We start from the raw sequence: 24,177 nt of genomic DNA, 5'->3' as shown, positions 1-24,177 counted from the left end.
TAACAAGATTAGCACAATGCCCAGCACACTGGTGCTCAATGTGTGCTAGCAATTATCAATCAAGTATGCTTCAGGGAGGTAATGCAGTCAGGGGCAGGTGAGTGTGAAATCCAGTCCCCTTCTTCATCTTGTTGTATAGGCAGTATCTCACAATGGCAATGAGAGCTCTATTGCCAGGCTAAGGAGGCTTAAATATGAGCCTGGTATGTACATAACAGGACACCTACCTTAAAAAGTGCAGGGGAGTTTGAATGAGTGAATCCATGCGAAAGTCTTGGAGAGTGCCTGGCACCTAGGTGGCCATCTTGATAACCATAAGGATTTACTGAGCACTTGCTCTGGTGTCAGGCTTTGGGGACAAACAGTGATGAGGTTAAGTCTCAGCCCCCTGGGAAACACATTCAGGCGGGAAAGACAGGCTCAAACAGGGAAACTGTGGCAAATGATACCAGCGAGGGCTGGGTCCCTGACACCAAGGAAACCCAAGGAAGCATTTAGCTTAGGCGGTGACAATATCCCTCTCCTCAGATGCCAAGGTCAAGGCGAGTCGCAGCAACACCATCTCCCCAGACACACACGCAAAATCGGCCCTTCTCGGGCAAAGGGCAGGGGCTGAAGGGAGAGGCGGGGTAGGCGGCGGCTGGAAAAAAGTGAAATTTCCTCTTCTCCTAAGTCACCGGAGCGAGGAGAGTGGGCGCTATCTCCTAGGCTGTGGGCGAGGTGCGGGGGCGGCGGGGGCACGCTTTGGGTCTGCCACGAGGGGAGGGATCGGAAGGGGAAGCGGGGAGGGAAAGGTGGGTGGGAGGCGCGGGGAGCGCGTTCCAAGGCGGCTGCTCGCGGGTGGCCGCAGCCCGGTGCTGGGACTCGCGCGGCTCCTCCTCTCAGTCCCCCACCCCTTTCTCTTCCTTCCTCTTCCTCCTTCCTCCTCGTCCTCCTCCTCCTTCTCCTCCTCCTTCTCGGCCCCGGGAGGAGGCAGGGCTGGATCCCTCAGCCGCCGCCGCTCCTCCTCCTGGCAGGCCGGCCGCGAAGTCAGCTGACGCAGGCGCTCCAGCCTCGCCTCCCCGCGCCGCGCTCTGCGCTCCCCGAAAGTGGCTGCAAGCTGGCCGCCCACTCTCAGGGTTGGGGGGACAGAGAAAGTGATGTGCGTCTTCTAGAGCCTTGCTCAGCGCCGCCGAAGCAGCTTCACCTCTCCAACTTTCTCCCACCGACTGCTTGTCTTGACCCTGCCCTCCACCCTCCCCAAAGCCACTTCGGGTGCGCGCTGTTGGGTAAAGGGGGGTCACCGGCTGTCTGGGATGGCTTCCAATTTTAATGACATAGTGAAGCAAGGGTACGTGAGGATCCGGAGCAGACGCCTCGGGGTGAGTATCGATCCTCTCCGTGTTGCTGTTCGCCGGTTCGATTGTCTCTTTCCTGAGCCAGCATCCCTGGAGGGTGGACGGAGAGTCCCCGGCCGCGGGCCGGAGAATTACGCGGTGGCTTTCTCAGCCGAAACCCGCGTCTCCGGGGCTGTCACTGTAAGGCCAGCGTCTAGGTATGTAATGGATCTATCTTTATCTCTTGGATGACTTGGCTTTCTGATGGTGGCCGCGTGTTGGGCTTCAGTAGCCACTGGAGCCCATCTACTCGAAATAAATATTTCTCGGTAGCCATGGAAGTTGGAGCTGAGAAACCCGGGCGGGGGTGCCTGCCGGATGCCCCCGGTTCCCCTCTTTTCCCACTCGCCGCCAACTTAACTTTTCCAGGGGTTGGACTGGCCGGTTGAGAAAGAGGACACGCATACTCGGTGTGAAAGAGGTCACGAACCCTCTGACCCCAGGGAGAGATTTCTGCCAAGTGTAAGGTGTCTTTGGACTCCCCCGCCTCTGTCCCAGGTGTCGTGTCAACGGCGGTGCGGACTGGCCTCTGACTGGGGCCAACTTGAGTAGATACTTGAATCTGGATTTTCCCTGGTTCGAAGCCGGGGTGGTGGATTTCTGTTGCTGTAATACACCCTGGAGGTCCACGGGAGGGTTATTTACGTGGAACCTAATACCTGGCGTAGCGCAAGTGCTCCCTACGTAGGTCCTGAAAGGAAGAATGAATGAATCTTAGGGCACTTGGGGACGGATGTTGACACAGGCTAGCTGCTTCCTTAAAACTCCCTCTCTTTCGCCCTTTTCTCTCTGGCTCTTCCCTGGAGAAGGCTTCAAGAGAGAACCCACCCTTCCTCTCCTTGGGCCTGAATGATGGTGAAAGAATTCTTGAGAGAAAGGGAAGATACTGGAATGATTTTTTTTATTTCCTAAAAATTTCAAACTAGGTCCCTCATTTCTCTTTGCCTCCTATGAAGTGTTATCGCTGTTTTAGTTGATCCTGTGCGTTTGGGCCAGACATAGCGGGTGAAAACTGGGGGTGGGGAGGTGCGGGGGTGGGGAGGGGAGAGAAAATATCCTTTAGTGTAATGCCTGAAATAATTAAAATGTCAGTAATCGTGTGGAATGCCCCTCTTGATAATGAGTGATAAATTGAATAGCTTTCTCTACAAATATGTGTCATTTGGCATCTTTCTCTTACTTGGTCTTTGGACTGTTTTAATGTGCCAGATACTTTTGCTGAAAACTGAAAAGAAATTTCACAGTAGTAAACTCAGCTAGGGAGGGAAGCCCTGTGGGGAGGAACATCCACAATTATTATAAAACTCTTGCCTAATTCGTTTTGGTCTTTTTCTTTTCTTTTTTTCCCCCCCTGCTGGTGACCATGTTTTAGCAATTATGTCCTGTGTTATTGTGAATATATACATATGTAATCAGGGAGAAATGCAACAGAACTCAGCATTTCCATCAGCTCTGCCAAAGTTTCCTTGGTTTTCTTTTCTGCTATGCAAATATTCTCATCTGCAAGAGCACCCATTGTTGGGGTACTTTACTGAGTGACTCCCATGTAAGGGGCAAACAATAATAGGAACTTTCTATTTTTGGTATGCTTATAGGCTGGCCAAGTGTTACAATTTTAAGGGGTGTAAGTTAAAAAAAAAACCCACCATTCTAATTTAGCTTTACTCCATCATGTCAATGGAAGGAATTGGTACGAGACATCCATTCTCTGTTAGGGAGCATTGCAATGGGAAGAGGACATGCATTATTAATGCATAAAATATGAATTATTCATAAGGATCAGAGTTTATGCCAAACTGTGACACATGGTAATTTATTTGAAAGACTGGTTACCATCACTTTCTTGTTTGTGGTAACTGAGATTATTTTTTGTAAATTATTACAATTGACACAATATAGCCCTGTGTGTGTGCCAACGTTTATGGACAGATACTTGAAGCAGAAGGAACAGAAATACAGTTTGTATTTGTTTTATATTTTATAACATTTTTGATGCTAGTGAGCAGTATACTTTCTCAAGATTTATTCTTTTTTGTCTGTGTTCACATTCAGACTTCAGAATATCTATTGAATTATGGTTATTGCTGATGGACAGAAAAGTTCAAAAATATGATCAAATAAATCTGGTCTTATTTGTTAGCATTGGTTTTCTTGCCAGTTAATTTTTAAAATATTCTTATGGTATGATTTACAAAAGAGGCTGATTACATAGTTGCCAGAACACAGTGCAAACCAAAGTTTTAATGGAGGCTGCAAATACTGGTCAAGGATGCTGTAGGGAATTGGCATGGGGACGCTTTGTCCACAGGAAGGAATGTTAGTGGTGTTAATCTAGGCTACATATAGCCTAGAACAGCATGAGACAGGTATATTCTATGAACATGTGCAAGTCTCAAAGAGAGGTAGGGCATTTATTTTGTCTAGAACAGAATACGCACTTGGTAAGCTCATGCTGAAATATGCACTGAACTATATAGTGCATGGATGGTCTTGCCATTTATAACCTTCTTTAGGAACTAATACAATAGCAGTTTTATTAATGGAATCCCGACCATGTTTGGGAGGGTTTATTCTTAAATACAAAAACATTTCATGGTAAGCAGCTGTTCCTTGTGCCAAGGAATAAATGCTTCTTCAGATTTGGAGAAAGAGGGGAAGGGAACGCATTCTGCTTCTATTGTTTGTTGACTTTTGACCTTTTTTGGCCTCAGTTTTCTAGTCTGTACAATGAGTACTATTTAGTGATGTTCTTGGGAGCATTAAATAAGATATTTGTGAAAATGCAATGAAAGTCTAGAACATTGATTCTACTTGTATCTTTTTTTTAAATCAAAGATGAATTAGGATTGGTAGACGGATACAGAAATTATCTATTTCCTTCTCTTTCTATGTAGAAGTGTACAAAGGCATAAATGTTTATGCAGCTCCATATTTTTTCAATGGATGAAACTTTTACATATTATATACATATATGTGTATGTGTGTATTTTTATACATAGGAATAAATATATACATACAACATATGTATATATTGTATAATATATAATATACATATGTATTTATACATGTGATTTTTTAACAGGATGGGAAACATTCTAAAAGCATTCCCATTCAAATGGGTCACAGATAAGTGGTAACCTTCATTTGAAATCCTAAAGAGTTTAAATGATTAAACAATCAAATATGTATAGATTTATTCTCTTCTTTAAATATCAAAAAGCTTAATGAAATACGATTCATTTAACTCAAGAGTTTCAATATCTTCACATCTGTATTCCCCGGCTTAATCCCCATTGGTTCCTGGAGGTCTCCAGCTGTGCCCTAGGTACCAAATTTGTTCAGGAATGTCGATGTTACTATTGTGGGGGCTGGGGGCAGGAGGGGAGCAGCTGTCTATAATTATCTGACTAATCCACAAAATGCACTAAAAATTTCTTTTTAGGGGAGAGGCAAATCAGGCAATTTGTACGACATTAACCTGCTGAATGTGTGACTTAGATGGCATCATATAACAGTTCTCACTTTGTTTCTTTCCTTGCAATGGAGAGGATTTTCCATCAATCATTGTCATGGCTTGCCCACAGTGCAAGTTCAGAATGGAAACTCGGGTCTGTTTATCTACACACAATCCCTCAGTTACTTGCTTTTAAGTGACATTTCTGTGCTCTTGTCTACCAAGGACTTATCAGCTTGGACCTCTTCTCTGTCCTCCACTCATGTAAATTCTGCTGTCTACCTCACATCTCCACTTGGATGACTCACAGACCTGCTGTTCCTAGAGTCCTCTCCATCTTAGCCACTAGAGGTCCCAGCATTTTGGTTGCAAAGGGAAACGTCACAAGCAAACCTTGGTGTCACTTCACTCTTCTCCCCTCATCTCCCACCCCTACAGGCAATGCATGAGGAGGTCTTGTGGGCTGTACCTTTGAAATATATCTAGAATCCAGCTCTCACCTCACACTATCCACTGCTACCACCCTGGTCCAAACCCTCCTCATCTCCTCCCTGTAACATTGCAACAGTCTTCTAATTTGACTTCCTGCCTACACTCTTGCTCCCACCAGTGCCTTCTCAATATGGCAAAGTGTTCCTTTGGAAATGTAAGAAAGGTCATGTCACCTGGCTGCTGAAGCTGTCAGAGGCGTGAGAACCAGAGCAACTCCATCTTAAACAGGAACCGGGTAAAATAAGACTGAAACCTACTGGGCTGCATTCTAAGTTACGGCATTCTAAGTCACGGGATGAGATAGGAGGTCGGCACAAGATGCAGGTCAGAAAGACCTTGCTGATAAAACAGGTTGCAGTAAAGAAGCCGGCCAAAACCCACCAAAACCAAGATGGCCATGAGAGTGACCTCTGCTTGTCCTCACTGCTACATGGCGCTACCCCCACCAGTGCTATGACAGTTTACAAATACCATGGTAACGTCAGGAAGTTACCCTATACGTTCTAAAAAGGGGAGGCATGAATGATCCACCCCTTGTTTAGCATATCATCAAGAAATAACCATAAAAATAGGCAACCAGCAGCCCTCGAGGCTGCTTCGTCTTTGGAGTAGCCATTCTTTATTCCTTTACTTTCCTAATAAACTTGCTTTCACTTTACGGACTTGTCCTGAATTCTTTGTTGTGAGAGATCCAAGAACCTTCTCTTGGGGTCTGGATGTTACCCCTGTCTGGTAACAAAACCATTGGTGACTTTCCATATACCGCAGAGAAGTCTTACAATGGGCCATGAGGCCCTATGCTGCCCCAGAACCCTTTCTTTTACTCCCAGTTATCTTCTCCTGGCTTGCTCTCTCACCTCCTTCAGCCTTTTCTCAGCTGCTACCTTTTCAGTGAGGGCTTTCAGGTATCTATCTATCTATCTATCTATCTATCTATCTATCTATCTATCCTTTTTTTTTTTTTTTTTTGACGGAGTCTCGCTCTGTTTTCCAGGCTGGAGTGCAGTGGCACGATATAGGCTCACAGCAGCCTCTGCCTCCTGGGTTCAAGCAATTCTCCTGTCTCAGCCTTCTAAGTAGCTGGGATTACAGGCATGCGCCACCACACCCAGCTAATTTTTCTGTTTTTAGTAGAGACGGGCTTTCACCATGTTGGTCAGGCTGGTCTCGAACTCCTGACCTCGAGATCCACAAGCCTCGGTCTCCTAAAGTGCTGGGATTACAGGTGTGAGCCACCGCGCCTGGCCTCAGACCACTCTATTTTGTTTCTTCTCCCTCTCCTTTCCTTCTTTCCCTGCCCCTTTTTCTCCCTAGACTTATTACCCCTCCTTCATTTATTTTGTATTGTCTATATACTGCCAAGGACATGTGAGGCTCCGTGAGGGCGGGGGACTTGCTTCTGTCTTTTTAATCATAGCTGTACCCCAGTGCCTAGTATGGGGCCCAGCACAGAGTGGGCATTTGATGAAGGTTTGTGGAATAAATTAATGACCCCATCACTGTGTAGTGGCTTAAGAGCATAGGCTCTGACATGTGACTGTGTTAAAATCCCAACTCACTGGCTGGTTATGTGACTAGAACATAGGCTCTGACATGTGACGGTGTTAAAATCCCAACTCACCTAATAGATGGGTAGTAAGAGCTTAACAGGTAGTAAGAGCTTAACATAAAGAGCTTAACACAATGCTTGACACAGTAAAAACCCAATTAATGTTTATTAGGGCTCTCACTCCTACTTCCAGTGTAGTTAGAGACAATGACACTTAACTGGTTATTATTTTCACTGTTTCTACTGCAATTGTTCTTATCCTCAAAGAACTTTTTTTTTTTTTTAGTTAGGAAAACGAACTTAGTACAAGTACCAAATGTTGCTTGGCATTGATGGTTAATACAGAAGGAATTTATAAGATTTCGCCTTTATAAGATTTTTTAAGATTCTACACAAATGGCAGAGATACGGAATAAGAAGAAGTACCTCTTCAGGTAACTTCAATTCGAGTGAATTTACTGGACTAGAAGGTATTTTTGTTAACCTGGGGACCGTTTTCTTTTGTGGCAGAGAAGAAATTTTAAAAACTGCTCAGCTCATGTACAGGTTTTAAAATAAACATTTTCTAACTCTTTCACTTTATAGTTTCACCTGACCTGGTATGCCACAAAGGCTTTCATGTTTCATTGGGGTTTTTAGATTTAAATGTTCAGGAATCCATGCATTTTTAATGGTACCATGACAAAGTCATAGTCATGATATGAAAATTATACAAATAGAATAAACTCGTATACTACTTTTTTCTTTTGAGATGGAGTCTCTCTCTACTGCCCAGGCTGGAATGCCCTGGCACGATCTCAGCTCACTGCAGCCTCCATCCCCGGGTTCAAGCAATTCTCCTGCCTGAGCCTCCTGAGTAGCTGGGACTACAGGCACGTGTCACTACAGCCGGCTACTTTTGGTATTTTTAGTAGAGACAGGGTTTCACCATGTTGGCCAGGCTGGTCTTGAACTCCTGACTTCTGATGATCCATCCGTCTCAGCCTCCCAAAGTGCTGGGATTACAGGCGTGAGCCACCGTGCCCAGCCTCATCATATGCTATTGTTATTTAAGTATATATATATGCACATGCACATATGAACTCATGCAACTGTTCAGTAAGATATGTGAAGTTTAGTTACTCTTTAAGAACAAGAGGCTTTGGGATAACTTTACCGATATGGAAATTTATGGCCAGATAGACTGCGTATATATACATGCATCAGTCAGGATGACTCAATTATTTTGGCTCCATTTGAATCAGCTTCGTTGACACGGTTTCCATGTCAGAAGGGCTTTCCAGCTGATATTTCAGTCATCTTCATCTGATCGTCCACGTGGATCATATGATTAATTGTGCATAAAGTCAGCCTTGACATCATCATCCCCAAAACTGATTTAAGCAAAGAGTAGCCAATTTAGTGACTTTGCATATAGACATAAACCAAATTAGTGATATGATTTTCCCTACATCTGCCAATGTATTTTCGAAATCATATTTATTAGAAGACTAGAGATATTTATTTTTAAAGCAGCTTTGTAATTTTTGTGGGGAATTGTTTGGTATTTTAAGAACTTAGCTGTCCTTGGAATATCTTTTCTTTCATTTATTTTATCATTCCTCAAATATTTCTTGAGTACCTATTCATGTTAAGCTTAATGTAAACCACCTTAAATAAGGCAGATACAATCACCATCCTCAAGGAGTTGACAATTTAATTTTGGATTTGTATTATTAACAAGAGATTAATGTATTCACCATAAAGAGGAATGAATCTGAGTAGCAGGTCAAACATTGAAGTGAAAAGATGCCTGTGGATATTTTCTATTCTATTTTGTGAAGTGAGGAAGGACAAGTTTGATTTTCTCTTACTCTAGGAATTTGATCCTAGTGGGGTGGAAATTAAACCTTTGGAGTCTCTAAGCTCTCAAGGGATTATGGTGCCTCCCTCCTGCAACCGCCCATTCCTGTGAAATTCAAAATAAAATTGTGAGTTTAGAAATGCCATATGATATATGTGAATGTTTAAATTAAAATAGCTTCTTTCTAGCATGCAGATGGCTAAATTTTGAATTAAGTATTTGAAAGCTGATTTTTGCAGAGCAGTTGTGGGGGCTGTCTTTATTTTACTCGTATTCTCACCCTCTATTTATGCCCTGGATCCCAGAGAACAAGCATGTTAACTGTGTGTCTTGTGTGCTTAAGTCGAGTTGTTAACTAGGCTCCAGGGAGAGGATGCAGGTGACTTTTCTGAGACAATGCTTTGCAGCTTGTATGAGATTCTTACAGAAGTCTGGTCTTCCCTGCCCCAGCGGCTCCCATTTCCCACCAGCTGTGCCTTCTTAAAGATTAAGATCAGGCTGGGCATGGTGGCTTACATCTGTAATCCCAGCACTTTGGGAGGCTGAGGTGGGCGGATCACCTGAGCTCAGGGGTTCTAGACCAGCCCGGCCAACATGGTGAAACCCTGTCTCTACTAAAAATACAAAAATTAGCTGGGCATGATGGCAGGCGCCTATAATCCCAGCTACTCCGGAGGCCGAGGCAGGAGAATCCCTTGAACCCAGGAGGTGGAGGTTGCAGTGAGCTGAGATCCTGCCACTGCACTCCAGCCTGGGGAAAAAGAGCGAGACTTTGTCTTAAAAAAAAAGGAAAAAATTAAGATCAATATTTCATTATTTTAAATGAATTTTTATTTTAGATAATTGTTATGTTCATGTGTAGTTGTAAGAAATAATATGGAGAGATATTCCATGCCCTTTACCCATTTTCCCCCCAATGGTAACATCTTTCAAATTTGTAGGACAATGTAACAGCCAAGATATTGACAATGATACATTTGAGATATAGAACATTTCATCCCCTGGAGGCTCTTTCACAGTCTTCTTATATAGCTGCCTCTCCTGCCCCTGTCCCCCATATCCCTAATCCCCTGACAACCACTAATCTGTTTTCCTTTTGTCATTTTGTCATTTCAAGAATATTATGTAAAACTGGAGTCCAGGCTTGGTGGCTCGTTCCTGTCATCCTAGGACTTTGGGAGGCCAAGGCAGAACGACCACTTGAGCCCAGAAGTTTGAGACCGGTCTTAGGCAACATAGTGAGACCGTCTCTGCAAAAAATAAAAATAGAAAATTAGCCAGGCGTGGTGGTACATGCCTGTAGTGCTAGTTACTTGAGAGGCTGAAGTGGGAGGATCACTTGAGCCTGCGAGGTTGAGGCTGCAGTGAACCATGATCATCCCACTATACTTCAGCCTGAACAACAGAGCAGGATGAGACTCTGTCTCAGAATTTTTTAAAAAGAATATTATGTAGGCCGGGCATGGTGGCTCATGCCTGTAATCACAGAACTTTGGGAGGTTGAGGTGGGCAGATCACAAGGTCGGGAGTTTGTGACCAGCCTGACCAACATGGTGAAACCCTGCGTCTACTAAAAATACAAAAATTATTCGGGCGTAGTGGTGTGTGCCTGTAATTCCAGCTACTCTGGAGGCTGAGGCGGGAGAATCGCTTGAACCTGGGAGGTAGAGGTTGTAGTGAGCAGTGGAGGTTGCGGTGAGCCGAGATCGTGCCATTGCCCTGCAGCCTGGGTGACAAGAGTGAGACTCCCTCTCAAAGGAAAAAAAAAAAAAGAATGTAATGTAAAAGAACCATAGAGGATGTAACGTTTGGGGCTTGGCTTTTTAAAAACTCAATATAATCCCCTGAGATTCGTTCAGGTTGTTGTGTGTATGAGATTGTTCTTTTTTCTTGCTGAGTAGTGTTCCATGGTGTGTACGTAGTTTGTTTAGACACTCACCTCTTGAAGGACATGGGTTGTTTCTGGTTTTTGGCTATCGTGAATAAAGCTGATATACTAATATCCGCGTTTGTGCAGAGATTTTCATGTGGACATAAGTTTTCATGCCTCTAGGCAAATGTCCAGGAGTGCAATTGCTGGGTTGTAGAGTTGTGTCTAGTTTTTAAAGAAACTGCTGAACTGTTTTCTCAGAGAGGTTGTACCATTTTACATTCACATCAGCAACGTGCAAGTGATCCGGTTTTTCTGCATCCTCGCCAGCATTCGGTGTCATCACTGTGTTTTATCTTAGCCATTCTTCTAGGTGTGTCGTGGTATCTTACTGTGGTTTTAATTTGCATTTTTGTAAAGGGTAGCAATGTTGAACATCTTTTCATGTTCCTGTTTGCCATCTGTATACCCATTTCAGTGAAATGCCTGGATTGCTTTTTTTTTTTAGCGGTTGAGTTTTGAAAGTTCTTCATATATTCTAGACATCAACCCCTTTTAGATATGTGATTTGCAAGTATCTTCTCTCAGTCTTGTCTTGCCAGACTAATATCCTGAAGATGTTTTAATTGTTTTTTGTAAGTGTTATAGTTTTATCTTTTATATTTAAGTCCATCATCCATTTTGAGTAATTTTTGTATAAGGTGTGCATTTCAGGTCAAGGTTATGCCTATGGATACACAGTTACTCCAGCACTTTTTTGAAAAGGTTGTTTTTTTTTTTCATTGAGCATTTTTATGTGTGTCTTTGCCTGGGCCCTCTGTTCTGTTCCATTGTTCTATATGCCTTATATATGTACAGTGATATGTCTATATATGTCTGTATTTGTAACTATACAGTAAGTCTTGAAATAGGGCACACTGATCCCTGTCAGTTTATTCTTTTTCAAAATTGTTTTAGTTATTATATTTCCTTTGCCTTTTAGTATAAATTTTTAAATAATGTCTATAACTACTAGAAATCTTCCGGGCACACTGTCTCATTCTCTACACATACACACACACAATTTAATTTGTGCATTTTTTTTTTTTTTTTTTTTTTTTTTTGTGGTGGAAATAGCATAAGTTTGAGACTCACATTTAATTTGGGTAGCAGCTTGGCTGCTTATTGGTTCTGTGGCCTAAGGGAAAATTGCTTATTCTTTCTGATCTTTACCTTACTTATATATGAAAAATGAGGATAATATGTGAAAGATGCGTATACCAGGCTCTTAATCCTGTGCCTGAATCATAGTAGAAACTCAGTGAGTCATACTACTGATTTTATTTTTTATTGGTAAGAGGTTGAAACGATATTTTTAGTTTATTGTCTGTAAGAACCATGGCCTGGTGGAAATTAATTCACTCATATTCCAGCGGAAGAGTCATGTTTTTGATAATAAAAAATAAGGTTGCATTCTGTCTTCCTCTTGCTGTTGACTTCTGTGATATATTTTTGTAATATTGGGTTTGTTTAGGAGCCTCCAGTGAAATCCTATCTTAGAACATAAAGACTTGAATGTATTAGCCAAAATGGCAGACCTTTGATTAAAAGACTGGCCACAGTCTTTTTGCCTGTTAACTCTAACAGCTTTGTCCAAATGTGAGATTTATATGTCTGGAGAGAGAATTTTAGGGTAGTAAACAACATTCAATCATAAAATGAGAAAAAGTGTTATTTATTGTTCAACATATCTCAAAGAGTTGGTGACTACTAGGGCTTTTCCTAGAGAGGACCATCCTAACTTAGGTGCGGAGTGTTCAGGCTGACAGCATCATGTTTCATTGCATTAATTAACTTTATGTTATGTTAAATTTTACATTTTCTTTCAAGTGACACTGGTTTCCAATTTCAGATAAGAATGTGTGCTTCCTCTTTAAATAAACCTTATTTATTTAAAAAAGTAAAGTAACTTGGCCGGTGGCTCAAGCCTGTAATCCCAGCACTTTGGGAGGCCGAGACGGGCAGATCACAAGGTCAGGAGATCGAGACCATCCTGGCTAACACAGTGAAACCCCGTCTCTACTAAAAAATACAAAAAACGAGCCGGGCAAGGTGGCGGGCGCTTGTAGTCCCAGATACTTGGGAGGCTGAGGCAGGAGAATGGCCTAAACCCAGGAGGCGGAGCTTGCAGTGAGCTGAGATCCGGCCACTGCACTCCAGCCTGGGCGACAGAGCTAGACTCCGTCTCAAAAAAAAAAAAAAAAAAAAAAAAAAAAAAAAAAAGTAAAGTAACTTAATTCATGTTAACTTACAGCGCAGGTATTATATGACCATGCAGTGGCAAAAATTTTGGAGGCAGGTGATAGTACACAGATGCAGTGCAAATCCAAAGGGTGCAGGGCTGAAGTTTGGGAAACTGCAGACCAGTGTACTTATTTTTTAAAATAGCTTTTCTAAGATGTTTTTACTTATAGCTGCTATATGTCATCATTTTATATAAATAACTTAAAAATTAGGTGCTCAGGGAAAAAACTCCCACGTACCCAATACCATCCTCTTACAAAACTTTCCCCTGATATCACTATGTGTATATCACTTCTCACCCCCCAAAAACTGTACAACCTTATTTTGGTTTTGCCCAAGCCCTTATTTTTTCTTCCCTTCATTCAAATGTACAATGGATACTACTGTGATTAATAGAAAGAGAAACTAGCAAGTCTCGTGAATGGACTAACTCAAATTAGTTAAAACACTGGTATTGACTTCAATGCTTTTATTTAATACAAGTTTTCATGTTTAGAAGAGCAATTCAATTCTTAGAATTCATTTTATTATCTTAACACCATACATTCATTCAATAAAAGAAATTCATTTTCCAAACTTTTAAGAAATCATACTTATTTGAATCCCCTCTTTATACTAATTTCTCAGTTTCCAGGTTTCTTTCCACCAAAGTGCGGAAATTTTGACTAATCCGTGAAAAGTCACTTTTGAGTCTGGGTTCCATTCCACTAGCAGTGGCCTCAAATGTGGAAGTTATCACGAACCTAGTCTAGTCTTCAGCATCCATTAATTCAATGTGGTGTAAAGTGAAATTGGATAGGAACCTTTCCAAGAAAGTTTGTCCTCTTGGAGAAGTCTTCACTAGTTTGAATCCATCTTGTCCATTAACTGGCTGCTCTTACTTCTGATTTTCTCCTGGCTGGCTGTCTCTTGGCATCCATATTCCTGCCTCAGAATGACTTGCCTTGACTACAACATTTAAAGTTGACTCCTCACATTCTTTTAGAACATCACCTAATTTAATTCATGTATAGAACTTAACAATTTTTAAAAATTTTGTGCCATTTGTTCTCTTCTCTTTCTGTACATTTTTTTTTCTTGTTTGTTTTTCTTCTGTAAGAGAGGGAATGAACAAGATAGCCAAAGTCCTTGGCCTCATAGAACTTACTCTAAGAGACATAAGTTTTATCTTACATATATTATTTGCTTATGTATTTTTCCTTCCTTCCTTCCTTCCTTCCTTCCTTCCTTCCTTCCTTCCTTCCTTCCTTCTCTCCCTCCCTCCCTCCCTCCCCTCCCCTTCTGCCTTCCCTTCCGTTCCTTCCTTTTGTTATTAAATATGTGCATGAAGTAGGTGTTATTTTATGCCCATTTTACGAATTATTTACATCTTAGAGTAAGTTCTCTGAGGCCAGGGACTTTGGCTGTCTTGTTCGCTGCTGTATCCCCAGGTCATAGTCCTTAGTAAATTCTCAATATTTGTTAATTGAATGGATGAATGGTTTTACTTCCTGTCAGAAGAATGGAATGGTGTATTCAGATGTGAGAAGACAAGTAGAAAACTGTGCCTATATCCCATCTCATTTTGCAGTAGATTCTCTTCTGAGCAGTAGAACATTTTAGAATTTCTCATAGTTGTTTATACATAATCTGCAAATTCATCATCAGGAAATACAGCAATTAATATCAAAGGTTTGGATTTACTCCAGTAAAATTAAATTTTATTTGATCTCTTTTGGAGTAGGTAATATGTACACTTGGTATAAAATTTGAGGATACAAAGTTTATACACTGAAGAGTAGAGTTTCCTTTCATCTCCATTTCCTAGAACCATCTAGTTCCCTTTTTCAGAAGCAACCACTGTGAATAGTTTCTTCCAGAATAGTCTATATATAAGTAATTTTATGTGTGTGAGTAGGTGTGTGTGCATGCGTGTGTCTGTATGTGCGTTTGCATGCAATTTTTACTTATATAGTCTTCTGAGCCATGGATTTTTTATTTAGTGATATATCATAGTTTTGAATAATTTGATAGGATTCCCCTGTATGGATATATCTTATTTGATTATTTATTGATTCTTCTTTCCTTCCTTCCTTTTATTTGTTAAATATGTGCATAAAGTAGGTGTTATTTTATGCCCATTTTACAAATTATGAAACTGAGATACTAAGAGGTTAAGTTTTCGGCCAACTCACACAGCCTTACGTGTCAGAGCCTGGGTTCAAATCCACTGTCTTTCTCTTTCATGGAACATTGGGGTAAATCCATTTTTTTCCCCTCTGTTATAAACAGTGCTACAGACCACCCTTCATCACACCCAGTGGAGATCCTGGAGGTGAATAAATTCTTAGAAGAAGTGGGACTTATTGTTCCAAGGGTATTCACATGTAGAATTTCATGAAAGTTGCTTTGGAGGATGTTCTCCAGCAATGTACAAGAAAGTCCATTTCCTCTCATTTTGTCACATTATGCCCAAGAGCTTTTTCAATGTTTTGTCAGTCTACTAGGTGAGAAATGGACTCATTCGTGTATAGATTTCCCTAACTTGAGGCTGAGTTTTAGGGCATTTTATAATTAGAATCTTTTCAGTTGTGCAGGTTTTTTCTTTTAAGAGTAATATTTACTCAACTCAAAAAGTAGTTATTTAGTGAGCATTTAGAAACATATAAATCATAAGTTACTTTCTTAAAACACACATTCCTGGGAAATGGCTCTATGGAAATCTTTTACCTAGAAGGTAGGATAAATTATATGTTAGCTGTTACTGTATTTATTTTACTCTAAAATTAAATTATGAATTTGCACTTTTGATAAATGTATGTTGAATGAAATGATACATATATACATACACATACATATATATGTATATATTTTAAATTTAATCAAATAAATACATATTGACTGATACAGCTCAGTCTATATTTTTGGTCAATCTTATAAAATACTTCGAGTGTGTCTAGCTGTGTGGCAGGAGTGGGAGGGTAGGGGATGATGTGAATCTTTGTACTGAGTGCTAGATATAATTTCTGAATATTGCATTTATGTTGTTCCTAGGTATCTGGTATCTGGAGACTCCCTTTTTCTTTCTCTTTTATTTTTGTTTTTATTTTTTGAGATGGAGTCTTGCCCTGTTGCCAGGCTGGAGTGCAGTGGCGCGATCTTGGATCACAGCAACCTCCACCTCCTGTGTTCAAGCAATTCTCCTGCCTCAGCTTCCCGAGTAAGTAGCTGGGACTACAGAAGCACACCACCACGCCCAGCTAATTTTTGTATTTTTAGTAGAGATGGGGTTTCACTATGTTGGTCAGGATAGTCTCGATCTTTTGATCTTGTGATCCACCCACCTCGGCATCCCAAAGTGCTGGGATTACAGGCGTGAGCCACCGCACCCAGCCTATTTTCCTTTCTCTCTAAGCTCTGGCCACATCAGCTCCTTTTCACTTTTCAAATGATGAACTCTTTTCCGTCCATGTCTTTGCTGTCTCACGCTTCCCTTTGTCAGTAATGTTCTTCCATGGCAGGCTCTGACCTCACTGTCAGGTCAAAAGTCCCCTGCCCAGAGAACTGTTTGACCATCCAATCTCAGATGGTCTCCTTCAGGTATTCTCTGTCTCTCTCCCTTTTAATTGCATGCAGGATCATGCCTCACAACTGTAATGATTTCTTAAATTATTCATTTCTTTGTTGCTTGTTTCTTTTAGTAACCACAAGCACTGAGCGAGTCTTTTTCTGTTTTGTTCAAGGCTGAATTCTTAGTGGCTAGAATACTATCTGAGCACACAGTAGGTGCTCAATAAATATTTAAGTGAAAATTGAAAACCTGAAATAACATCTTGCATGTTAAATTATGAAAGAGGTGAGTCACCCTAGCATAGAATGCATACACGTCAAGACATTCATACATGTCAAGAAATTGCAAAAGGTTTGTGGAATTCTATTGTGTGATTCTTGATTCTTGTAGTCTTTTTGCAGTATCGCAGCTGCAGTCCCCAGGACAGGCCAAACTGGTAGAACAGAAACCTGGCCAGGGTGAGAAGGGCCCAATTTTCACCCCTGTCCTACTTCTGGCCATCTGCTATGAGCAGACCAGGTCACTGAACTGCTTACACCTCAGCTTCCGCTCCAGAAGATGGAGACAGAAATGTCTTCCCTCCTTCCCCCACCAGCTGTTCACCTCTGCACAGGAAGTGTGACTGTGGATGTGAAGAGCCTCTCAAGTACCCGGAACATTCTGTTCAGTCCTAAGTGGGTGTCCCCGGCATCCACCATTGGCTTCCTGAGTGGAAAATAGCAGAGAAAACTTGGGATTTTTCTCCAAAGTTACCATGACTTGTATCAGATCCCAAACAACTGAATTTATTATTTCCTTTGAATTCCAAGAGTGATCTGATATTAGAAAAAGCAGAGTTTAATTTCTGGCAAAGAATGGCAAAAAATGGAAGAAAGAGAGAGAAAGTGAAAGAAAGAGAAAAAGGAAGAAAGACACAGGGAGAGAAAGAACATCGACCCACTCTACAACAAAGAATATCATATACATAGATGACGTATATGTCATATTTATAAATTCGTATGTCATATATAAAAATTCTTTAAATTAACCAGTATTTTATATTATATATACATGATAGAGAAATAAAACAATGCAAAATAGGATAGAATGAAAAGAAAAATTTTCTCCAACCCCAGACTGGTCTCACTTCCTGGGATTAGTCATTCTTAGTAGATTCTTGTATCTTTGTACAGAGATGTTTATTAGAGGCAAGCATAAAAGTGTGTGTACTTGTGTGTATATGTGTAATTTGTCTTACACACATGGGTTCATACTATACAATCCTGTTATATACTTTGTCCCTTTTAACTTATGTTGAAACAATTTTCAAAAATTTTTAAGAATGGTCAATATTCATTTTTTTCCTATGTCACAATTTCTTTGATGTAGTCCACTAACAATGGACATTTTTAGGTAGTTTCCAGTTTTTGCTAAATAAATGATGAGGTAGTCACATCCCTGACTATACACTCATGCATACTGATACTGTATTTCTAAGACAAATCCTAAAAAGGAAGTTATCTTACAAAGTTGTATACATTTACACTTTTGAGGAATAATATGAAATTTTTTTCAAAGAGGTTGTACCAGGTACACTCTGATAAAGAGTGCTTGTAAGAGTGTGGCTTTGTGTGTGTGCAAGCATGTGCATGCGTGTGTGTGTGTGTGTTTTAGGAGCAGAGGGAACAGAGAGAACAACCTTTTAAAGGATGTTCTTGGCCAGGTACGGTGGCTCATACCTGTAATCCCAGCACTTTGGGAGGCCACGGAGGGTGGATCACTTGAGGTCAGGAGTTCAAGATCAGCCTGGCCAACATAGTGAAACCCTGTGTCTACTAAAAATTACAAAAAAAAAAAAAAAAACAAACAAACAAAATTAGCCAGGAGTGGTGGTGGGTGCCTGTAATCCCAGTTACTCGAAAGGCTGAGGCAGGAGAATTGCTTGACCCTAGGAGGTGGAGGTTGCAGTGAGCCAAGACTGAGCCACTGCACTCCAGCCTGGGTGACAGAGTGAGAATCTGTCCCCCTCCAAAAAAAAAAAAAAGGGTGTGTTTGTCCGTCTGCTCCTTAGCTCAATCCCCCACTCCCCAAATCTGTTCTCTTTATGGCAAATTGATTACCTAAAAATTGAACCTAATCCTATCCTACCTTTCTTACAACTTTCCAGTGCCTTCCCCTTGCACATGAATATCTGTGAAATATACTCAGGACACTGTGTGACCCAGAGCCTGCTGCATTCACTCACTTTGTCACACGATACTCCCCAAAATCAGTGCATGAGCCCAACACACCTCCTTTAGTTCCTCTAGTAGCCACATGCTCTTTCCTTTGTCACCATGCTTATATGTGCTCTTCCTGTCGACTAGCAAATTCTTCCTCTTACTCTTAGTTTCTCTAATTACTGCTCATCTTGAAAATCCAGGCTGGGATGTCATTGATTTGGAGATGCTTTTTCTGACACATCCGCATCTAAATGGTAGGGTTAACCCCTTGCTACAGGTGAACATGTAAATTTAATTAAAATTAAATACAAATGTAAAAACCCAATCCTGAGTCACACTAGCCACATTTTAAGTGATAAGTAGCCACGTACATAGTCATCAGTGGCTACTATATTGGACAACACAGGTATATTTCCAGGCTGAATGCAGTGGCTCAGGCCTGTCATCCCAGCACTTTGGGAGGCTGAGGTGGGAGGATCGCTTGAGGCCAGGAGTTTGAGACAAACCTGGGCAACTTAAGGAGACCCCCATTTCTACACAAATTAACTTAGTTGGGTGTGGTGGCTGGCGTCTGTAGTTCTAACTACTCAGGAGGCTGAGGGGGGAGGATCGTTTAGGCCCAGGAGTTGGAGGCTGCAGTGAGCCATGATCATGTCACTGCACTCCAGCCTAGGTGACAGAGTTTCAAAATAAAAATTAAACATTAAATAAAATATTTCTATAGTTGTAGAGAATTCTACTGGACAGTGCTGCTCTATAGCCCTATATTACTTCTTCATGACACTCATGGCTTAAAAGTATTTGAGGGTGTTGTTTTGATGATTTTGGCCTCATTAGCCTGTGAGCTTCACAAGGGCACAGCTTGTCTTGCTTCTTGCTTTTTCCCATGTATTAGATGCTCAATAACTATCTGTTGAATGAATAAATGAGTAAATGAATTAAAGAATTCCTCCTAGCTCTTAGCTTTATTGCCATATTCTTAATGTTCAGTGGACCTCCTAGGAAGGAGCTGGATGTTCTACACTTTTACCCATTTCCTTCAAAACTGCAGTTGGATACCTTAGCAAGACTCATTCGTCTGGGGATATTTAGCCTTTCCTGTTGGGCTTGACATTTCAGAATCCATTGCTTAACTGTGGGAAGACTGACCACGACTGAGCTAGACCTGTGTAGTGAGCATAGTTTTAAGAGTTTGCTTCCCAGATCTCCATCCCTGTCTTAATGACTGAAGCATTCCCTCTCCCGGCTGCCTGCAGTGTGACTCAGTGACAACTTGCAGCTGAGCTGGTACTTAGTTGGGTGTGGTGGCTGGCACCTTTAGGCAAGGTAGCTTGGCCCTTGGTTCTCCCTTTATTTTACCCAATGTTCTCAAAACTAAAATGGCTCTTTAATTTTCATAAAATGGAAATTTGGTAGATCATATTTTATTTATTATCTTGTTAAAATGCCCCAGTCTCCTCAGTACATTCGTACACTGAAAAAAAATCTTTGGAAGCCCTTACTGAGAGTGCATCACAGCTGACCTGTGCCCGCCCTTGACTCCCTCCAAGGTGCTGATCCTGAGGGCCCTCCCCAGTCAACACCCCACATGCAGATCTCCTTCTTGGAATCTGCTCCTGGAAAACCCAGTCTCCAGCAACCTGACGTGTCATTGCAAATCTGCAACTTTAGACCAACCTTCTAAAGAGGGATTCAAGACCTTTTGCAAGAATCCGGCTTGATTTGTTGGCCCATGGTTCTCCCTTTATTTTACCCAATGTTCTCAACACTAAAATGGCTCTTTAGTTTAATTTTCATAAAATGGAAATTTCGTAGATCATATTTTATTTATTATGTGGTTAATAATGTCCCAATCTCCTCAGTAGATTCATACACTAAACAAATAAAAAAGAAAATCCCTTAACTGGTTCATTACATTGAATTTGCACTGGGTAAAGGGATAGTACCAACCGTGTTTTTCTCTGGGAGGAAGAGGCTCCAAACAGTAAGCAAGATTTCTATGCCTTAAAGAAACGTGACTTTAGCGTTTCTTGCATCAAAGGCCTAATAACAGCTCTTCCTGAGTACCTGTTTATATCACCATGAAAAGGGAATGCTGGTTATAGCTCACTGTAGCCAGAGGGAAGAGAGATGCCTTTGTCTGTGGGGTTGATTCCACTTTAATCCTGAACAGGGTATTTGGCCATCAAGTAGCCTACTGACTGAGGGGAGACAATTTTATTTTATTTTTTCTCATAACTGTCAATTTCACTGGGCAGCTATACATATCTGGGGAATATTTCTATAATAGATGGAATTATAGAAGTTATGCTGACAAGACAAGCAGATGCTTTGAGATTGATTAAATATTTAGAAAGAAGTGGCTGGGTGCAGTGACTCACGCCTGTAATCCCAGCACTTTGGGAGGCCAAGGTGGGCTGATCACCTGAGGTCAGGAGTTCAGGACAAGCCTGGCCAACATAGTGAAACCCCATCTCTACAAAAATTAGCCGGGCATGATGGTGGGTGCCTGTAATCCCAGCTACTTGGGAGGCTGAGGCGGAAGAATTGCTTGAACCCGGGAGTCGGAGGTTGCAGTGAGCCAAGATCGCGCCTTTGCACTCTAACCTGGGGAACAGAGCAAGACTCCATCTCAAAAAAAAAAAAAAAAAAAAAAAAAAAAAAATTAGAAGTACATTTCCCGGGCTCCTGGGGTACCTCTTAGTGAGATTGACAATTTTACACATAGGACTGTTCTTTATCATACAGAAGTAAATTTCTGAAGTTAAATTCATTTTAGAGTGACAGACACAGGATCAAGTGTGTGTGAAGCAGATTGGACATTTTATTGGCGTTAAATTTTGAAGTTAGTTTTCAGACACAGATGAAGTTGAATATTATAAAGATGAAGAAAAGACCTTTTGTTAGACTAATTGCTCTAATATTAACTCAAGAAAGGGTCAACTTTCTGCAAGTTAAGGTCATGCATTCTAGGGAATTTGATCTTGATTTTAAATAGGCGTTATGAATACAAAGTTAGAAACGCCAGTTTCTCCTTTTATCTTCCAAAGGTTTAGACTGAGAAAGGCACTGGCATATTAGCTGGAGAAAGACTAATAGGAAGGATATAAGGATTATTAAAAATGTGTCTTACTATTCTCTGATCTAAAGAGGCATGCAAGTGAAGATTATATTAAATTTAAGGGAGAACATATTGGATGAATAACATCAGTTCAAGTTTTGAAATCCTTGAAAAGAAAAAAAGAGCCAGACGCAGTGGCTCATGCCTGTAACCTCAGCACTTTGGGAGGCTGGGGTGGGTGGATCACGAGGTCAGGAGATCGAGACCATCCTGGCTAACATGGTGAAACCCCATCTCTACTAAAAATACAAAAATTAGCTGGGCATGGTGGCAGGTGTCTGTAGTCCCAGCTACTTGGGAGGCTGAGGCCGGAGAATGGCATGAACCCGGGAGGTGGAGCTTATAGTGAGCCAAGATTGCGCCACTGCACTCCAGCTTGGGCAACAGAGAGAGACTCCATCTCAAAAAAAAAAAAAAAATAAAAAATAAATAAAAACAAAACAACAAAAAAAAAAACAGCCAGGCGCGGTGGCTCAAGCCTGTAATCCCAGCACTTGGGAGGCCGAGATGGGCGGATCATGAGGTCAGGAGATAAAGACCATCCTGGCTAACACGGTGAAACCCCGTCTCTAAAAATACAAAAAAAAAAAAAAAAAAAAAACTAGCCGGGTGAGGTGGCGGGCGCCTGTAGTCCCAGCTACTTGAAAGGCTGAGGCAGGAGAATGGCGTAAACCCGGGAGGCGGAGCTTGCAGTGAGCTGAGATCCAGCCACTGCACTCCAGCCTCGGCGACAGAGCGAGACTCCATCTCAAAACAAACAAACAAACAAACAAACAAACAAACAAACAAAAAACAACAAACAAACAAAAAAACCCACAAAAAACCCAGCATAAATAGACATTTAGAGTACAGAGAGATTTGATGTTAACTTCTCTGATCCATGTGCTTTACTGATGGGGAAACTGAGGGCAAGTGAGATTTCATGATTTCTGTAAGATTCTGGTCTCTTAGTAACCACATCTTTAAGCTGTAAAACATATAACCTGGTGGGTCAGAGCATAAACCTCTGTGGGAGGTGGTGGACAGGCAGATCTTTCTATACCATGGTTGCATTGTGATTCTGGACATGTTACTTAACCTCTCTTAATTTCTGTTTCCTCAGTTAAACAATGTCAATAATTATGGCTCCTGAATCAGAGGGATGTCTTGAACATAGTAAAATAGTTGCTGTAGAGGATTTTCATAACATATTAGCTACTTTGAAAAGCAGATTCTGAAGTTGGGGACCATGGCTGGTTGTTCACCTGGATTCCTAAGCCCTGGAACATAGTGGGTCCTTAATGAATCAATGAATGAATACCACAAACCAGAATGTAGAGACTCTGCTTCATGCACTATGTAGGCTAAACTTGTCATCCATTTAAAATGCCAATTTAAACAGTCTTACATTTGAACAACATGCAACTACTTTACTTTTGGACTATCTAGTTCTGAACTCATAATTGAAGTGTAAACTTGTGTAACAAGCATAGGTAACATCTTCTAAATGGAGGAGTGGAAGGTGAAAAGGTGGCATAATCTGTTATGAGACAAAAAAAATCACCCACTAATGAGTTTGAAGTTTTCATGTTTTGCTCTATTCTATGTTACTCCATTTGCTATATCTTGTAGAAAATTGTCCTGACATATTGTGGAGTAGGAGGAAAAAAGCAAGTGTCAGAAAAAAAGGAATTTTGGCACAAATGTGTCCACATGTATATTTCTGCATGCTTGTAGGAAAATGAAGAAAGAAAAGGCTTTTGATAGTAACTATGGTAAAATAACTATGTTTTCCTTGAAGGGGTGGAAGTGAGTTGAGTGGTCATTTGCTTTTGTATGTTTGTGCTTTTGTATTTATTTTTCTGCTTATATAGTAATCTATATTACTTATTCATTTATACAGTGTACATTCTTACCTTTTGTAATACAATAAAACAATATAATTACTCTAATTGACCAGAGACAAGGAACTGTTGTTGGGAGGTGATTTTTTTTAATGAACCTATTTAAGTCAAAATATTTTGAAAATCCCTTCTCTATGTAATAAGGGTGCATACTCATATATTGTATTGTGTTGTCTTAAAAGACATCATCCAGTAACATCGCTAAACTTTTCTCTTATGTATCTTTTGGGACCTTGGAGAGCGACAGATCATGTTCATCCATATGTAAATTAATCCATTTGTCACTTTCACTGTGTATTTTGTGTTGCAGGAGAATTAGTGAGGCGGTGTTACTTCCTGCACCTTAGCATAATTATTGTGGCATTGTCAAAAACAGTATAAATCTTGACATTTACAATGGAATATATTTTCCTTTAGTGACCATTACTAATGTTGTTTTAATTAAAAGCACTGATAGCTGAGGGTTTTCAGCAACATCTCTCCCACTGTCATAAATCAGAGGATTAAATTGTCTGATTTCATATCCTACTATGTTTACCGAGGGAACAATAGCAA

At 40.9% G+C, this 24,177-nt stretch overlaps 1 protein-coding gene across 3 annotated transcripts in view; it reads left to right on the top strand.

The window, feature by feature from the left end:
• Positions 1–819: 819 nt before the first annotated feature.
• Positions 820–24,177, top strand: part of DOK5 (docking protein 5) — a 177,767-nt gene continuing 154,409 nt past the window's right edge. For 2 of the 3 annotated variants that reach the window (XM_017861735.1, XM_017861733.1), the window contains exon 1: positions 820–1,361. In XM_017861735.1, the coding sequence (XP_017717224.1) occupies positions 1,296–1,361 (66 nt within the window). In that variant the 5' untranslated portion in view covers positions 820–1,295. Of the gene's footprint in view, positions 1,362–20,168; positions 20,522–24,177 lie in introns of those variants that run through there. The other variant, XM_017861734.1, reaches the window with a different exon arrangement.

This window comes from Rhinopithecus bieti, unplaced genomic scaffold (assembly GCF_001698545.2).
Source record: "Rhinopithecus bieti isolate Rb0 unplaced genomic scaffold, ASM169854v2 scaffold_56845, whole genome shotgun sequence".
Classification (NCBI taxonomy): Eukaryota; Metazoa; Chordata; class Mammalia; order Primates; family Cercopithecidae; genus Rhinopithecus; species Rhinopithecus bieti.
Note: the sequence above shows the minus strand (reverse complement) of the source record. Positions and strands in the feature narration are given on the sequence as shown.